At 42.6% G+C, this 14,994-nt stretch overlaps 1 protein-coding gene across 1 annotated transcript in view; it reads right to left on the bottom strand.

Moving 5' to 3' along the window:
- Window positions 1-14,994, bottom strand: part of MDN1 (midasin AAA ATPase 1) — a 143,472-nt gene that overhangs the window by 48,725 nt on the left and 79,753 nt on the right. The window contains 13 exon segments of the mRNA XM_014518200.2: window positions 1-2; window positions 4-23; window positions 541-1,234; window positions 2,098-2,207; window positions 2,792-3,176; window positions 3,277-3,494; window positions 3,849-4,019; window positions 5,285-5,411; window positions 6,522-6,753; window positions 6,947-7,157; window positions 11,732-11,852; window positions 12,216-12,376; window positions 13,352-13,485. The exon segment at window positions 1-2 is cut by the window's left edge and continues 134 nt beyond it. Coding sequence (XP_014373686.1) covers window positions 1-2; window positions 4-23; window positions 541-1,234; window positions 2,098-2,207; window positions 2,792-3,176; window positions 3,277-3,494; window positions 3,849-4,019; window positions 5,285-5,411; window positions 6,522-6,753; window positions 6,947-7,157; window positions 11,732-11,852; window positions 12,216-12,376; window positions 13,352-13,485 — 2,586 coding nt within the window.

Below are 14,994 nucleotides of genomic sequence, written 5' to 3'. Positions count from 1 at the left end.
TCATCTTATTCATTTATAATAGCCTGAGAAATCAATAAACAGAGAGGCATTATGTGAAATCAGCATAAACACACTCCTTGCCTCGGCACCAAGGAACATCTTTTTTTTCCCCTTCAGGGCACAGTGTACTTACTGTAGTTACTCAGATCCAAGACGAGGTATCGTGTGTTCCCCCTACCCCCCACCAGCATGTGGGGGGAAGCCTTGTCTTGGATTTGAGGGCAGGGCACAGGGCAGGTGGCAGCTCAGCTCCAGCTTCAACCCCAGGCTCAGGGCTCAAGCCAGAGCTGAGCCCTGCCTGCCCCTGGGTTGGGCTGGCTAATTTTGCTGGGGGGAGGGGCTGTAGGAGAAAACACAGGGTGACCGGGGGAGGAAGGGGGGGGGTTCAGCTCTGGCATGGCTTACACAGGCAAGGGCAGGCACAGCTACAGAGGGCAAGCAGCAGCAAGAGATCCCTATATATGAATTACTGAAATTACACCGTACTTTCTGGCCATAGACTTTCAAAAATACTCATGCCTTTCAATTAGGAGACTTTACCTGGCACAGATGCCGAAAAAGCTGCAGAGATTTCTGGTCCAGCTCTCCCTTAGAAAATGCATGGCAGCGAAGATACAATAATGCATTCACTAGCAGTTCTTCCAGAGTTGGACACAACCTCTGCATGCTCTCAGGCTCTCCTTCAGAGTGTTTCAGAGAAAATTTAAGGCCATGAAGAACCTCCACGGAGTTCACTGAGCATAAAGTTTCTGCATGTGAAAGGTAAGTGGGGAAGCTGGGGCCCACAGAAGGAAATGTCAATAATGAGGTGACAAGGCTGTCAAAGCTAGCTGGGTAGACAAAACTGTTGAGTGCTGTATAAACTTCAGAAGCCACCAGTCTCATGCCATGTTGCATCTGTAAAATGGCAGCCTGCAGTGGAGTGACAGCATCAGGGTACAAAGCATATTCATCCGTCAAATGTCTCCTAAATTTATGGTGCGATTGCTGCCAAGAAGCTTCTTCATTGAGCAGGTTTTGGCCTGCCTGGAGCAACTTGGGCCTTTCTCCACGGAGAAAATGTAGAAGGCGGGCTAGGAGATCTTGGACTGCAGATATCTGGGCAATGCTTGCAATATATTGGTGAACCTCCTGGTACAAGCAGTCATAAGGAGGGCCTGGGGGCCTGTAGGCTTGCTTTCTGGAAAGAATGCTTACTTGTTCCTTCAACTTTTGTATTCTTTCTTGCAACAGTCTATTAGAAAATAAACACATTGATGACATTTAGACACATGTTACAAACAGAAATAAGATTACAGTAGATGCACTGTTCATATGCTGGTATTTCATAAGGCCACATCTGTACAGATGTCCTACCAAACCCAGGACCACTGCTTGAGAAAATAAATCTCACCCAATTTTGCTCAAGCTTGGCAACTGAGCAGCCTATATGGCTCTGCGTCAAGTCGGCTCAACAGCACCACACTCAGGCTGAGAATCTCAGAGGGCTACTGAGGAACACACTCAGGACTGGTTTAAGCCAAGGTGCCAGGCCTAGATATATGGACAGCAAGAGTGAGTGGTCAGAACTTGTACCTTAGAGGCATGCCTTGGCTCAGCAGGGAAGCTGTAGAGATATTGCCTAAATTATCTTTCTGAAATCTAGAAATGAGGGTTGAAAATGACAGACCTCTCACACAGGCACCATTTTTCTACCTCTCCTTCCCTCAAACTTCAGTCACAATTTGGTACCAATTACCAAAATGACAGTCGAATACAAAAGTATTAAGAACTTTTATACAAGTATAACTGCATTTACACTTGGGTGGGGCTCTACTGCTTATATTATACCAGTATTGTTAAAATGATACAGCTTATATAAACAAGTGGTCCTTCACGTCTGCTACCACCTCAAGCCTTCATGGTCCACGAAAAGCATATATACCTCCTATTATGCAAGAACTGACCATACAAAACAAAATTAATTCTAACAAGCACTGAAAACACTGTAATTTAATAGAAGAAATCCAGGTATGGTATAAAACAGGCATTAACACTGAATAAGTATCACAGGCCTCTCCCACACTACAACAGAAGAGGTAAGTGCCTCCAGGTTACCCGAGATGAGGATGAATGTATTTGCCAATTGCTTCATCTTCAATACTTTTTCCTGTATGTAACTGGGATGACAGATTACGTGTCCTCCATTCACACTGCAGACGTTTTAACTAATAAAGAACAAATTAAACCAGTTAAATGACAAACAAGTATACCTTCTGGATATTTAGCAAGTTATGGATGAACAATCTAATAATGAAACAGATGGTGGCAGGGGGGGCGAGGTGGACTTTTTGGCAGGTATGCCGCAAATTAGCCCTCAAACATCCCTGAGTGACACTCCAATCCCCTTCCCATGTGTGAAGTGCTGCTCTGCTCCCTGCCAAATCTGCTGCTCAGCTTTGTGCTTCTTGCCCCTCTCTGCTGCTTTATTGTCTGTCTGGGCCTTCCTTGGTCTACTGTGTGCCACAGGCAGAGGAGGGTACTTGTGCCACCCCTGCTCTAACACAAATTTTATGATTTCACAGGATTTATCTGTGTCTAACTAAAAGGGTTGGAGTTTTGCTGGAGTGTTCCTCTTAGACCTGAATGCAGTACAATTTCCAAAATCTTGTCAATCAGGTGTTCCAACTATGCAGTTGATCCAGTAAAAGATATAACTAAAAATTCTTGCCTCCCTCATTAAGAAGAAATTCCACAAACACTGTGTTACAAAGCCCCTGGTCAGCAAAAGGGACACCAACTCCATGCTTACCTCATCTTTGGAATACTTGAGTTTGCATTCTCTTTTCACTGCAGGATCAAACCTAGTTTGTGGAAGCCACATCTGGATCTGTAGCAAACCCATATTCACCCAGAGGCAACCTCTCCGAGCTGTCTCTGATAGGTCCTGAATCCCTTCTTCTCCAAAGAACTGCTGTAAGCAGGTCAGTAAGAGAAAGAGGGTATCTTTTGGCAATAATTCCTGTCCACTGATGTCCTTAAGTACTTTGAGAATGTACTCAAAAGCCACAGGGTCCATGGAGGGGAGTTTGTTACAGCATTGTAAATATTCCTCTTGCAGGTCTATGGGAATCAAATCTTTCAGAGCAGAGAGCTGTCTGCACAACATTATACCCTGCAATCTGAAATCTGTATGCCTAAAGGGATAAGAATAAAAAGATTAACTATCTTGTAGTATAAGATTCTGCAGTGTTGGTGGTTTAGGTAATATGCATATAGAGGAAAACTCAGTAATACCTAAATTCTGCCACAGAAGAAACAGCCATATTGGTCCACAGAGCTGTGCTGATTTCACAAAGCTGTTGTGCCCTTTCCTTCCATTCTCCTAGTGTTACATGGGATGATGAAAGAACAGGGAGACCACTTGCATCCCACCGGCTTGTTTTGCTGCTGCTGCTAGTTAGAATTTCAAAGAGGCACTTTGAGAAAACAGCTCGGTTCAAAATACCTGGGCCCTAAATCAAAAGATTAAGGATTAGAGTTTAGTAGTAACTGCTTGCTCATTTACCTTAACGCTACAAACAAATAAACTTTACATAAAAACATGTTACGAAAGCAAGATGATTGTTCACTTCAACCAAAGCAGTTAAAAAAAAAAAAAAAAGTAAAAATAAAAATCAAATGTTAGAGCATCTCCAGATTTGCGCACATACCCCTCCCCACCCCCAACAATAATCAGCTCTACTGTCATGCTAACATAGATTCAAATTCAATTTTTGGCTTCTCTGCATTAGAGTTTTAAAAACATAAATGAAGAACGTTATCCTAGCCTAGATATCTGATCTTGGAGTAAGTCACAAAAGGCACACCTTCACAGAACGGTCCATAAGAGATTTAGGAAATTTCCTTTCCTCTGCATCAGGCAAGAGTGTCCAAGTTAACCAGTACTCTGGATCTGTAGTTACTGTGCTGCTCCAGAAGGATGCTAATGCAGCATTAATCAGTTCTGACCACAGAAGAGACATTTCCTCAAGGGATATCTGAAGTGAAAGAAAAATCAAGAATTCCTATCCAATCTGCAGCCAGTAAAAGAAAATCAGTAGGAAAAAAAATCACTGAATAGCATAAAAGCATAAAAATATTTTCTGATGGGGATAGGGACTCCTTTCATTAATACAATTTATTAACTCTTCTTCAGCTTTAATAGTATGCTCTGCCCCTCCTCTGAAATAAAAAAGTTCATCTCCAACAATAGTGGACCAGAGGGACCAATCAGCCTCTACTTCTTCCTCAGGGGCCTTTTCTCAGTGGGTGCATCTACATGTGTGTTTTACTGCACATTAGACTAATTTATCATGCAGTAAAGCATCACTGTCTACACATGGGCTACAGTTAGTGCACAGTAGATTCATTTACTCTTGTGTAGGATAGTCCTGTCAGTCACAAGTACTATCCTATGCCCTAGTAAATTACTGAGCTTAAACGCACATGTAGCTGGTGATATTGGGATTAGTTTACTCCGGCTCAAATCGAGTCGTATTAATTGCACGTGCAGACATGCCCAGTGTATAGAAGCTCAGATGCCAAGTTATTCATACAGAGACTCTATTCTGCAACTGAAACTTACAATGGCATGCAGAGCTGCACAGGCCCAGAGGACAGGTAAAAACCCTGACACTCCAACTGTAGGTATTTGTTCAGAACTTGTTGCTGTGCTGAATCTTACAGAAGGGGGTAGGGGTGGGGAGTGACACTAGGTATCCTTGTCACAGCTGAATGTGAACTGGCCAGAAGTTCTGTGAGATCTTTATCTAGTTAGTACACAAGATAAGAAGGCATACGTGTGAGACTGGTCTCTGACTACTGATTTGACAAAAAAGATTTCTAAATCCAGAAGTCGCATAAGTGAATACCAGTGCTTCGCATAACACAAAGCAGTGGTTTTGCTCTGTAGTGAAACCGAGGTGGGCACCAATAACTAGCTAACTGACCAATTAGCTAATTGACTTCCATTAATTCTGTGGTGTAAGCATGCAATTACGAGAGACGAATAATATGACATACAGCTACATATTTTAATACCAAGCTCGAGCCTTTGCTTTACAAAGTCTGCTGTTAGGTGGTTTGTGGAGGCTGATTTTTTTTAATCTACTACTATATAAAAATTAATGAAGTATCTTGGAGCTATTATTGTTGATGCAGGAAGCAAAACTGCATTCTGGTATGCTGCAGATATCTATATAGCTTTGAAATTTCAGTTTCAAAAGCATCTAACACTAATTTATACTACAAGACTTTTTCTTACCTTATCGAGATGTAACAAATGCCACAGTCCACAAAGACGATGAGATGCAGCTGGTGTCAGTTTAAGGGAAAAAGCTATGTACTGACCTAGCTCTGAACACAAATTTCTCTGTTCACTGAAATTCTCCCTGTAATAAAAGAAAAATCAGGAATTAAATTTTACTTACTTTAGCAAGACACACTAAGAAATTATTTGTACCCTAAAAACAAGCTATGGTATACAAAGAAGAGCTGCAAGAGCTAGAAGAGACTGGTTAGAAAGCTAAAATCACAATATTTCAGGGACTGAAGAAAAGGAAACACTCTATTATATAACAGACCTGAGGCCCAAGAAGCTGAAAGAATCTGAATTCATATATGAATAAAAAACATATTATTTTCTAATTCTAAAAAGTTAGAAGCAGCAGTTTCTGGATTAAAAATCTTTTAGAGATTTATATTTGGAGATTTAAAAAAATAAATAAATAAAGAACAGCATTCTTGAAATCCAGATTGCACCAGTATTTTAACTTTTCAAATATACTATTTGGGAATCTAACGATATCCCCCTTTTTCTCTGAAATGTAGTTATGAAGAGCTGATTTTCTCCTACAAATAAGTAATTAGTCAGAAACACAAAAATAGCTGGCCACTTAAAACAGAGGAAATCCTTAATTCAAGTGGCCATCTAATTATATGTATTTTTCCTTTTTCCTACGTTCTGTTAGCACACATTTGCACTAGTATGCACGTTCCCTTGGAGTGCCTCTCACTTCTCAAATTCCAGCTGTATATCTTTGTAACAGCCGAGCAATATAACCATAAAGTCTTGAAAGAACACCAAGAACTGAAGGCTGTCTATTTTACAAATAACATAACTGTCTAGTAAGATTTGCCACATAATCACAGGCTTCATTGTACTGCTATTGAAAGCCATTCTGCTATGAATCAAGATATTTCTCTCTACAGACTAAATGCAATTATTTCAGACTGTTCAAACAGCAATGCATTCAGGTACTTAAAATCCTGTATTTTTTGTACAAGAGCTGATGGGAAGAGGGCTAATACAAACTCGATGTGAATTTAAATAATTCTTTAGAAAGCATATTTTAATAGGCATCTGGCATTAGGCCCTACAAGTGTGGTTTTATGTGCAGGCAAAAGAAAACATTTCAGTGTCTTGATTCTCATAACTTTATAAAACAGATTTTAAATTGCACGGAAAGAAAAAAAAGGGTTTTGTTTATCCTCTTCCTCACCTTGTGAGACAAGCTGTATTTACACAGTCTGCTGTCAACTTGTACTGCCACAGCAGTGCCAAATGCTCCATTGCAGGCCACAGCTGAACTCTGTTACAGAGCTGGGTTAGTAAGTCAGGGTCTGACTGTGTAGAGAGAACCTCTTCAGTAAGCATCTCTTCTGTAGGACCCAGCTTAATTCCTTCTGCTTTTAGCTGGGAATACTGCAAGTCCACAAAATCCCTTAATTCACCTATTTGGCAGCAAGGAGATAAAAAACAAATACATTTTTTATTAATTAATACTTAAACAGCTAGTCTGAAAAAACTACTCATTCATAGAAATGCAAATGGATAAGACAAATATTTCTGGATGAAAAGAATAAAGATAGTACAAGATCTCATATTTGTGCTGTGCTTGACTGTACTACAGGGGAAGTTATTTACCTGGATTAACATCTTCTACATGATTAGCTCTGAGAATCAGGCCCTGAGCCTGCAGCAGCGCTTTCTTCATCTTCCATCCAGTAGCAGCAGTCTTCAGACAACAGATTTCTTCCTTCCATCTACTTTTGCCAAAGGCAGGTCTCTGATCCAGGACACTGAGTTGTTTGCTGAGGACTTTTAACTGAGCAAAAGACTCTACCACCAGTTTATTCTGCAAATGTTACAAATACGTATTTTTAAGCAAATAACATAGCTTTTATTTCTATGGTTCTAAGGAACGATATCTGTGCACCAGTTTAAATGCTCAGGTGCAAGTTAAGGAAGCATACATACAACTACAGTGCCCGATACGCAACTACCTTGCCACTGGGAGCACAGTGAAAAGCCAACTCTAAATGCTCTCTCCCTCATATGTTTAATATGCTTGGAAGACCAAAATCAAGATATGCCACCAAATGACTGCACAACTGAAAAGCTAAAGCTGAATTTTCACAATGCGTTAATATTTTCCTTTAATATGACCATCAGGCACATGCTGCACAGTAACAACTGCATGAAAGCACATTTACAAGCATTTAGTCATACATCTTTGCATTGATATTAGCTAATTTATATTGCTAAGTCTTCCCACATTCTGCTTTGAAAGTATACTTTGACACTTCCTGTATTAACTCAGTTTCATAATGCAAATGTCAGAGGTCAGCAACCTACAGCCCACAGAGCCAGGGAGTTCCATGGTTTTGGGTGGCAGGGGGTTTTCACATTCACTGCACTGTGCTGCTGGGGGGGTGGAAATTCACCTGTGCCATGGCCAGGCAGCTGAGAGAAGTGGCAGTGGCAGCAGCTTAGTCCTAGTGCCAAGTCCATCTCATACCTGAACCAGGTCATTCCAGTCCGCCACCACAAAAAGCCTACTGACTCCTGCAGTATGTCATCAGGAAGCTGCTTATGGAAGTGGGAAAGACTGAGCCTCCTTCCCCCAAGAATGCTATTCCCATGCCTGTATGCAGAACATACCTTGTAGATTCACAATTGAAGAAACAGCATTACTTCGTTGTTATGGTTTAGCACTATCACTTCATTCAAAAACAAAAAATGGCAGGGAGATCACCTGATAAAGCTGAAATCAATTTTAATAGGAGCATTCCATGTGGTGAGCCAATAGGGGGCACAACTGCGCTGAGCTACCCACCTCACTGTGCTCAATCAAAATCACACTTCAGGTGTCTCCCCTGGGGTGCCTACGTCTAGCCACCCCCCTTTCTGGAGCACACCCGAAAGCCTGGAGTAGTCCCTGCCACCACCCAGGCCTTGGTCTCTGTTAGGGCTCTATGCAGCCCGGGGTACACAAATCCTGCAGACCTTGGGGGTGCTTAGACCACTGTGATATTTTGGGGTGCTTCTTTTAGCCTGAAGCATCCAAAGGTAGCCTCCTGTACCAGAGGGAAGTAAATTCCCTAGTTCACCTTAGCTAGCCGAGCAGAGGGAGCAAAATAGGCTTGTCTCTCCCCAGTAATTCACAGCCCAGCACACTGTACTTGAAACTTCTATTAATTAGAGGAAGAGGGGAGGGGTAGAATGAGCAAGTTAGGAGAAAACACCTTGAGCAAATATAATCATGCGAGTCTTACAGAAATTGGATACAATAATCCCTTTATAATACGTCTGCCTAGACATAAATCCTAACTCCTGACTAATTTCTCAGTTTTTACTTACATAGAGATGCATCCAAGCTAGACTTGGAGGAAAGATGCTTGAGCTTTGTTCCAAAAGCCCACCAGAGGAAGAGAGCCCCCAGACCAAGTGACCTGACCCTTAAATAAAACTTTTCTGACCTCATCACCTGGTTCCAAGTAGAAACAACCCTTATTTGAAGTAGACCAATCCATTTAAAAGTCAGCAGTATCCCCAAGTGGAGTGACCAGGGTCCCACAGCTGGTCACACAGGTTGTTTGGTGGGAAACTCAAGACAAAGGAATCTATACAGCCCAGCCCCTTAGGTGACCAGGCTTGGTTGCCTGGGGATGATTTATTCACACTCCACATGCTGGAAATCCAGGTCTACTGACTACAACTACTATGAACTTATCGTGCATGCAACCAAAGTTTAAAAAAAAAAAAAAAGCAAGGAAGAAGTTCGATGTGGGGAAATGCAACATGCCACACTGGAAGGCATAATCAAAAACACAAATATAAAATGGGGACACCTGGCTATATAGCAGCACTATGGAAAGGGACTTGGGAGTCTTAAAAGACCACAGACTCAATACGAGTCTGCAGTGTGATTTAGCCACACAAGGTGAACGTGATTTTGGGCTGCATCAATCGAAGCATTAGGTGCAAGACACGGGAGGTGACAGTGCTTCTACTCAGCATGGATTAGGCCTCACCTGGGTATTGTGTGTAGTTTTGAGCCCCACATTTTAAAAAGGATGTGGAGAAGTTAGAGAGGCAGGCAACAAAGATGATCAAGGACTTGAAAGACAAGTCATACGAAGAGAGGCTGAAGAAGCTAGGCATGTTTAGCTTGTGGAAAAGGCACTTAAGAGGGAACATAATAGCAGTCTTCAAATACCCAAAGGGTTGCCATAAAGAAGAGGGAAAGCACCTTTTTTCTCGTGGTGCAAAGGAGATGCGGACTGATGGCATGAAGTTGTAGCAAATAAGTTTAGACTGGATAGGTGGAAACACTTCTTCACTGTTAGAACACTGAGGAAGTGGAATAGGCTGCCTAGGGAATTTGTGGACACCCTCAGTGGAGGTGTTCAAGAAAAGGCTGGACAGCCAGGCTGCACCCCGATGAGCATGGCCATGCAGTATGTGGCACCGCAGACTGTGGCACCACATACTGCATGTTCAACTGTTGTCCATGCTGCAAGGGAGCAGCACGGCGCCGGGGGGGTGTGGGGGGGGTGTTGACCCCTGAGTATCCAGGGTTAAAAAAAACCTGCACAGAAAAAAGCAGAGCAGTGCCCACGGGGGGCAGCATGCACCTCAAAACCAGAGCCAAGCTCCAGCTGCTGCCCAGGCTCTGAGTGGCAACATTGCCACTGCTGCAGCACTGGAAGGCCCCAAGGACAGACTGATGGAGCCAGCCCAGTGCTGGCCCCAGCCACCTCTACCCCACCTGGGGTAACCTACTGCATGCCAGAGTGCACATGGCACAGGTGTTCCCCAGGGACAACTAGCAGTAGCAGGAGATGTACCACCACTAGTTGTCCCTAGGGAACCAGATGTCCACACTTGTGTGGACGTGGCCACACTGGCTGGGAATGATCTAGGCGTAGTGAAGTCTATTTTCTACCATGGGTATTTCCCATGCTTCAGGGCTTTGCTGGTTGTTTCTGTCATCTGCTTCTCCCCCCACCCCCTCTTTTTTTTCCTGCTGTGTCAGGGTGTTTTTAAGCTTTCCCAGAGCCACTGGATGTTGGCTATAGCCAAGACTAGGGTCTTCAACTGGGATGTGCCGATTCTCCTGCCAGGAGCAAAGTTGGAGGTTCCAAGCTAGAGGGTCTTTCCCTTCCACTCAGGGTCAGATCAATTGCTGTATTTGGGGTAGGAAGGAATTTCACCCTATAGATTGATATGGATTGTGGGGCTTTTTGCCTTCTTCTGTAGTCCAGGGAGGAGCGGGGAACAGAGGGGGGAAAAGGGGAAGAGGTAGCTCTCTACACAGGACCTCCTGAGCATATATAAACAACGCTTTTTTAGAAGCAGAGAACTGGCTGCCATGGTTCCCCTGCATTACCTGTGGCAGGTTAGGGTGTTAGGTCTTTGTTGTGTCAGGGTTGAGGGTAGTTTTATGTTTAGAGTATGATGAACCTGTCTCAGGCTGGCCTAGCCCTAGAGGTGTTGACCTCCAACGGCCCCCTTCCAGCCATACTTCTCTCGGACTCAAAGAGAACAGGTAGTTTGGAAGCATTTAGTTCAATAGAACCTGGGTTAAACTTTTTAAAGACTCCCGTGCTGTAAAGGTGCTCAAGTCCCATTTTCAAAAATGGCTTAGGTACACAGCTTTTTAGATGCCTATCACCCCCTTTACGCATGCAGGTAACAGTGACATGGAATCTAATACACTAACTGAGGGGCTCCCAGCCACAGGGGGAGGACCTGGCCACATGTTTAGTTAATGGCATGATTAGAATCAGCTACAGAAGTTATTACACATTTTTTGTTGAATAATTTCGTAGCTTGTTGCTTGTTTTGTCACGCCCTTAATTGGTTGAACCTGTAGCTGGGTCATAACTTAAGGCAAAATTCACTGGTAGACCACAACTTAAAATGTAATGTGTAGTGGAGGCCTAAGATGCAAAGAAATGGTTAGTGAAACTGAAGCTACAGAAATCAAGGGTTTTCATCTCCCTAGATGTCTACATACCTTTAAAAATCTGGTCTACAGCAGTATAAGCCTAATTCATTCTCAATAAATTTAGGCTCCTAACTTTGTTCTGGTGAGCAGAGACCATGCTAAAATTCAGAGATATTGTATTTATTATGGAGTAGAAATATTCTCCATCCTAAAGCACCACTGAGTTACTCCAGAGAACTACTGACCTGGACAACCCAACAACAATGCTAGAACTGTTATTCTGAATAACTGATATATTTCAGAAATAAATTTACATTACAAATAAGTTAACATTTGTATTCACCAGTCTTTTACATCCAAGAGTGTCCACCTCCTTGCCTGGAAAATGAATGTAAAAGTGCAACAATGGTTCTAAAGTACCTGGATACACTTGCTAGAGCTGCCCAAAATATTTTACTGCAAATGCAACACTGTACCTTGAAAGGAAGAGGCCTTCCCAGTGACTTCTGTAGCTTCTTTACATTGGCAGAGATACCAGCAGGATTACTCAAGCAATTCTGAATCTGCTGTGCAACAGACTGAATTTCCCTGGAAAACCTTGGAAAAGAAAGAGGAGAAGTTTAGACACAAGTTCAAGAAGTCAAAGGCAAATGCATGCACAATGAAAAGAAAAAAAAGACATTTTTCCCCCTTTGCTCATTCTCCCCACAAAAACCGAAGCCCGATTTTGAAGATTGGGAGCTGGGGAAAGTTCCTAAGTTTTGTCTTTGTAAGGATGGTGCAGTGTCTGGAAACTTAACATGTAAAACCCGCTCTTCCTGTTAATACACTGAGCTGGCTGTATGAGTACAACTAAACATTCAAGAAAAGACACTTATGTAGCTCTTTAATATAAGTGCATTTGTAACATGAAAGGAACCAATTGTGCCAATTATGTTATCTGAGACCCAAACTACCTACTTGTGTTGCTCCAATCCAATCAGCATCTGAGGAATTCTGTCGATTAAATGCTTCCTAACCCAGTGCCAGTGAAGTGAGAGGAGTGCCAAGTCAGCAGAATCCACCATCAGAGTGTCAGATGCTGCCCAGAACCGGTCACGCCACTGCAAGCTGCACAGGACCTAAAGACAAGCCAGGAAGGTTACAACTTTTCCAGCTCCAAACCTTTGCTACTGTCTTGAGGAAACAAGGGGTGCCACTAATGCTGCTAATACTGCTAATTTAATAACTAGGCAATACTTATACTCTTAGAGATTTCTTTTCAGCAGATTACCTGTATTCAGTTCATTTACAATATTATTAGGAGGTTTCATTTCAGCTGGTTACCTATGCTTACCTTAAAATATTAATGGATCCAGACTAGAATATTAAGTACAGAATGGCTCCAAGAATTATTCTTTTAAAATTAGACACAAACAGAACAGTTCACATAACATACCAGCTGAAGACCACATTTTAAAAACATGCAGACATTCCCATGGACTGTCTCTGAAAGGCTCTATTGCAGAAGTAGCTGCAAAGTAGACTGTGGATGAATGGAGGGGAAGCTGCTTGGTGCATGAGTGAGCATGGGGGAAAGAATTCTAAACATAAAGAAAGGCATGGAAAAATAAGAGTGTTTCAGAATGGGTGGATGATACAAAGACCAAGACAGACGGTGTTTGGAAGAAATGAACAGAAAGGTGCAAAAAGGATGGCATTACGTACATCTTACAGACGACATGAAATATGATTTTGACACAAAATAGAAGTGAGATCTGGAGGGTGAAATGGAGAGATTTTAGTGATGGTGGGAGATTTCAGCACAAACATTCTAACTGTGGTGAGGGGAAAAGGTATTATTCCAGGCTGTAATTAATAGGATGCTGAAAACCTACATTTCACATAGAAGTAAAGAGGCAGATAATGAACCCACACAGTCTACTATAGGGCTACTGATCAGTTCAGCTCTTTATAGCCAATACTGTATAAATCACGTACCATGTACTTCAGAGGTTCTAGAATCAAAGAACAGCATATCTCCTCCACAATTCTGGATTCTAAACGTATCCTAGTAAGAATAATTTAAAAAAGCAAACAAAAATATCTCTACTCACATCATGCACATCTTCATCAGTTAATGTCACCTGTGAAGACTTCACCCAGTGCAACATGAAGGCATCCCAAAGTTCAAAGAACGCAGCAAGGCTGGCCACAATAGCATGTGGAAGTGAACTGTAACTCCCTGGTTCTGGATTTAACGATTAAAACAAAACAAAAAAAAAAGAGAAGGTTATAATATTTCACATAATGCAAAGTTCAGTTCTTATCTTTTAAACACCTTAGAGAGAGTAGTGACCTCTGAAAAAGTTTTGCATTGAGTTCAAAATATTCCTGCAGTATTTATGGCATTCCATAGTACTTCCCTAGAGTTATTATAGGAAATATAGTAAATATGGAAGACCACAGGTGGATCGACATAGAGAAATGTGAAGAAGTTAAAGGCCATTTTATAAGCCATGTTAAAACCAATTTGAGATGATATCCAAGTTTGAAACTAATAAAATTGTAGGGACTGAAACTATAACAAAAGGTTTTTCTTATATAAAAAATAAAGCCATATACCCCCCATATTTTCTACTTTAACATACATACAATCTCTTCTTTACTTGCAGATTTTTTTACTTCTCGTTTATCCACCAAGTCAACTACTAGTAGCATCTCAGTGGTCCAGAAATATAATGGTCTTTGGATTATAGAACAAATGTGCAAGTTTTGAAATAGTTTTTGCCTATTTTTCTTCTGCAAAAGCAGACCAGGAGTTCGCTCGGGTACTGGCCGAGGCCGCATGCTCCAGGACCATGGTTGTCAGGGTGACTTCAATTACCCAGACATCTCGTGGGCAGATCACTCAGCAAAATCCGAGCGGTCGCAAAACTTCGTATCATGCGTGGATGACCTCTACCTGACTCAAGAATTCTACGGGCCAACGAGAGGTAAAGCGCTGTTCTACCTGCTAATAGCTGCTGGGGATGACCTAATTGGTGACCTAGTGATTGATGGCAAGCTGGGTGACAGCAACCACGAGCTGATTACCTTCACCATCCGCCGTAAAGCTGGCAAGTCAGTCAGCAACACGGAAGTCCTTGACTTCAGGAAAGCCGACTTTGACAAGCTCAGGAGGCTTGTCGGTGAGGTGCTAAGGGACCACAGCCCCAGGGGGAAGGGAGTCCAGGAAGAGTGGTTGCTCCTCAAGGGAGCAATCCTCAATGAACAAGCTAATTCTATTCCATCTCGGAGGAAAGGCAGCAAGAGGGCACAACAGCCCCCCTGGCTCTCCAGGGATCTAGCAGATCTCCTGAGGCTAAAGAGAAGGCCTACAAAGGATGGAGGATGGGATTCACCTCCAAGGAGGAATATTCTGCACTGGTCCAGTCCTGCAAGGAGCAAACCAGGAAAGCCAAGGCTGCAACTGAACTCCAACTAGCTTCGAGCATCAAGGATAATAAAAAGTCCTTTTTCAGAAACGTGGGGAGCTGGAGGAAAAGCAAGGGCAACGCTGGACCCCTGCTGAATCAGATGGGGCAACTAACAACTGACGCCCAGGAAAAAGCCAACCTATTAAATAGGTACTTTGCGTCGGTCTTTCATCAGTCCCATGGGACGCCCATGCCCGCTATGGGACAGGGAAGTCCGGGTGAGGGTGATCCCCTGCCCTCCATTGATGCTGACTTTCTGAAGGAACATCTTGAGAAGCTGG

The sequence above is a fragment of the Alligator sinensis genome, unplaced genomic scaffold (assembly GCF_000455745.1).
Source record: "Alligator sinensis unplaced genomic scaffold, ASM45574v1 scaffold357_1, whole genome shotgun sequence".
NCBI classification, from domain to species: Eukaryota; Metazoa; Chordata; order Crocodylia; family Alligatoridae; genus Alligator; species Alligator sinensis.
This window is presented reverse-complemented; position numbering and strand designations above follow the sequence as displayed.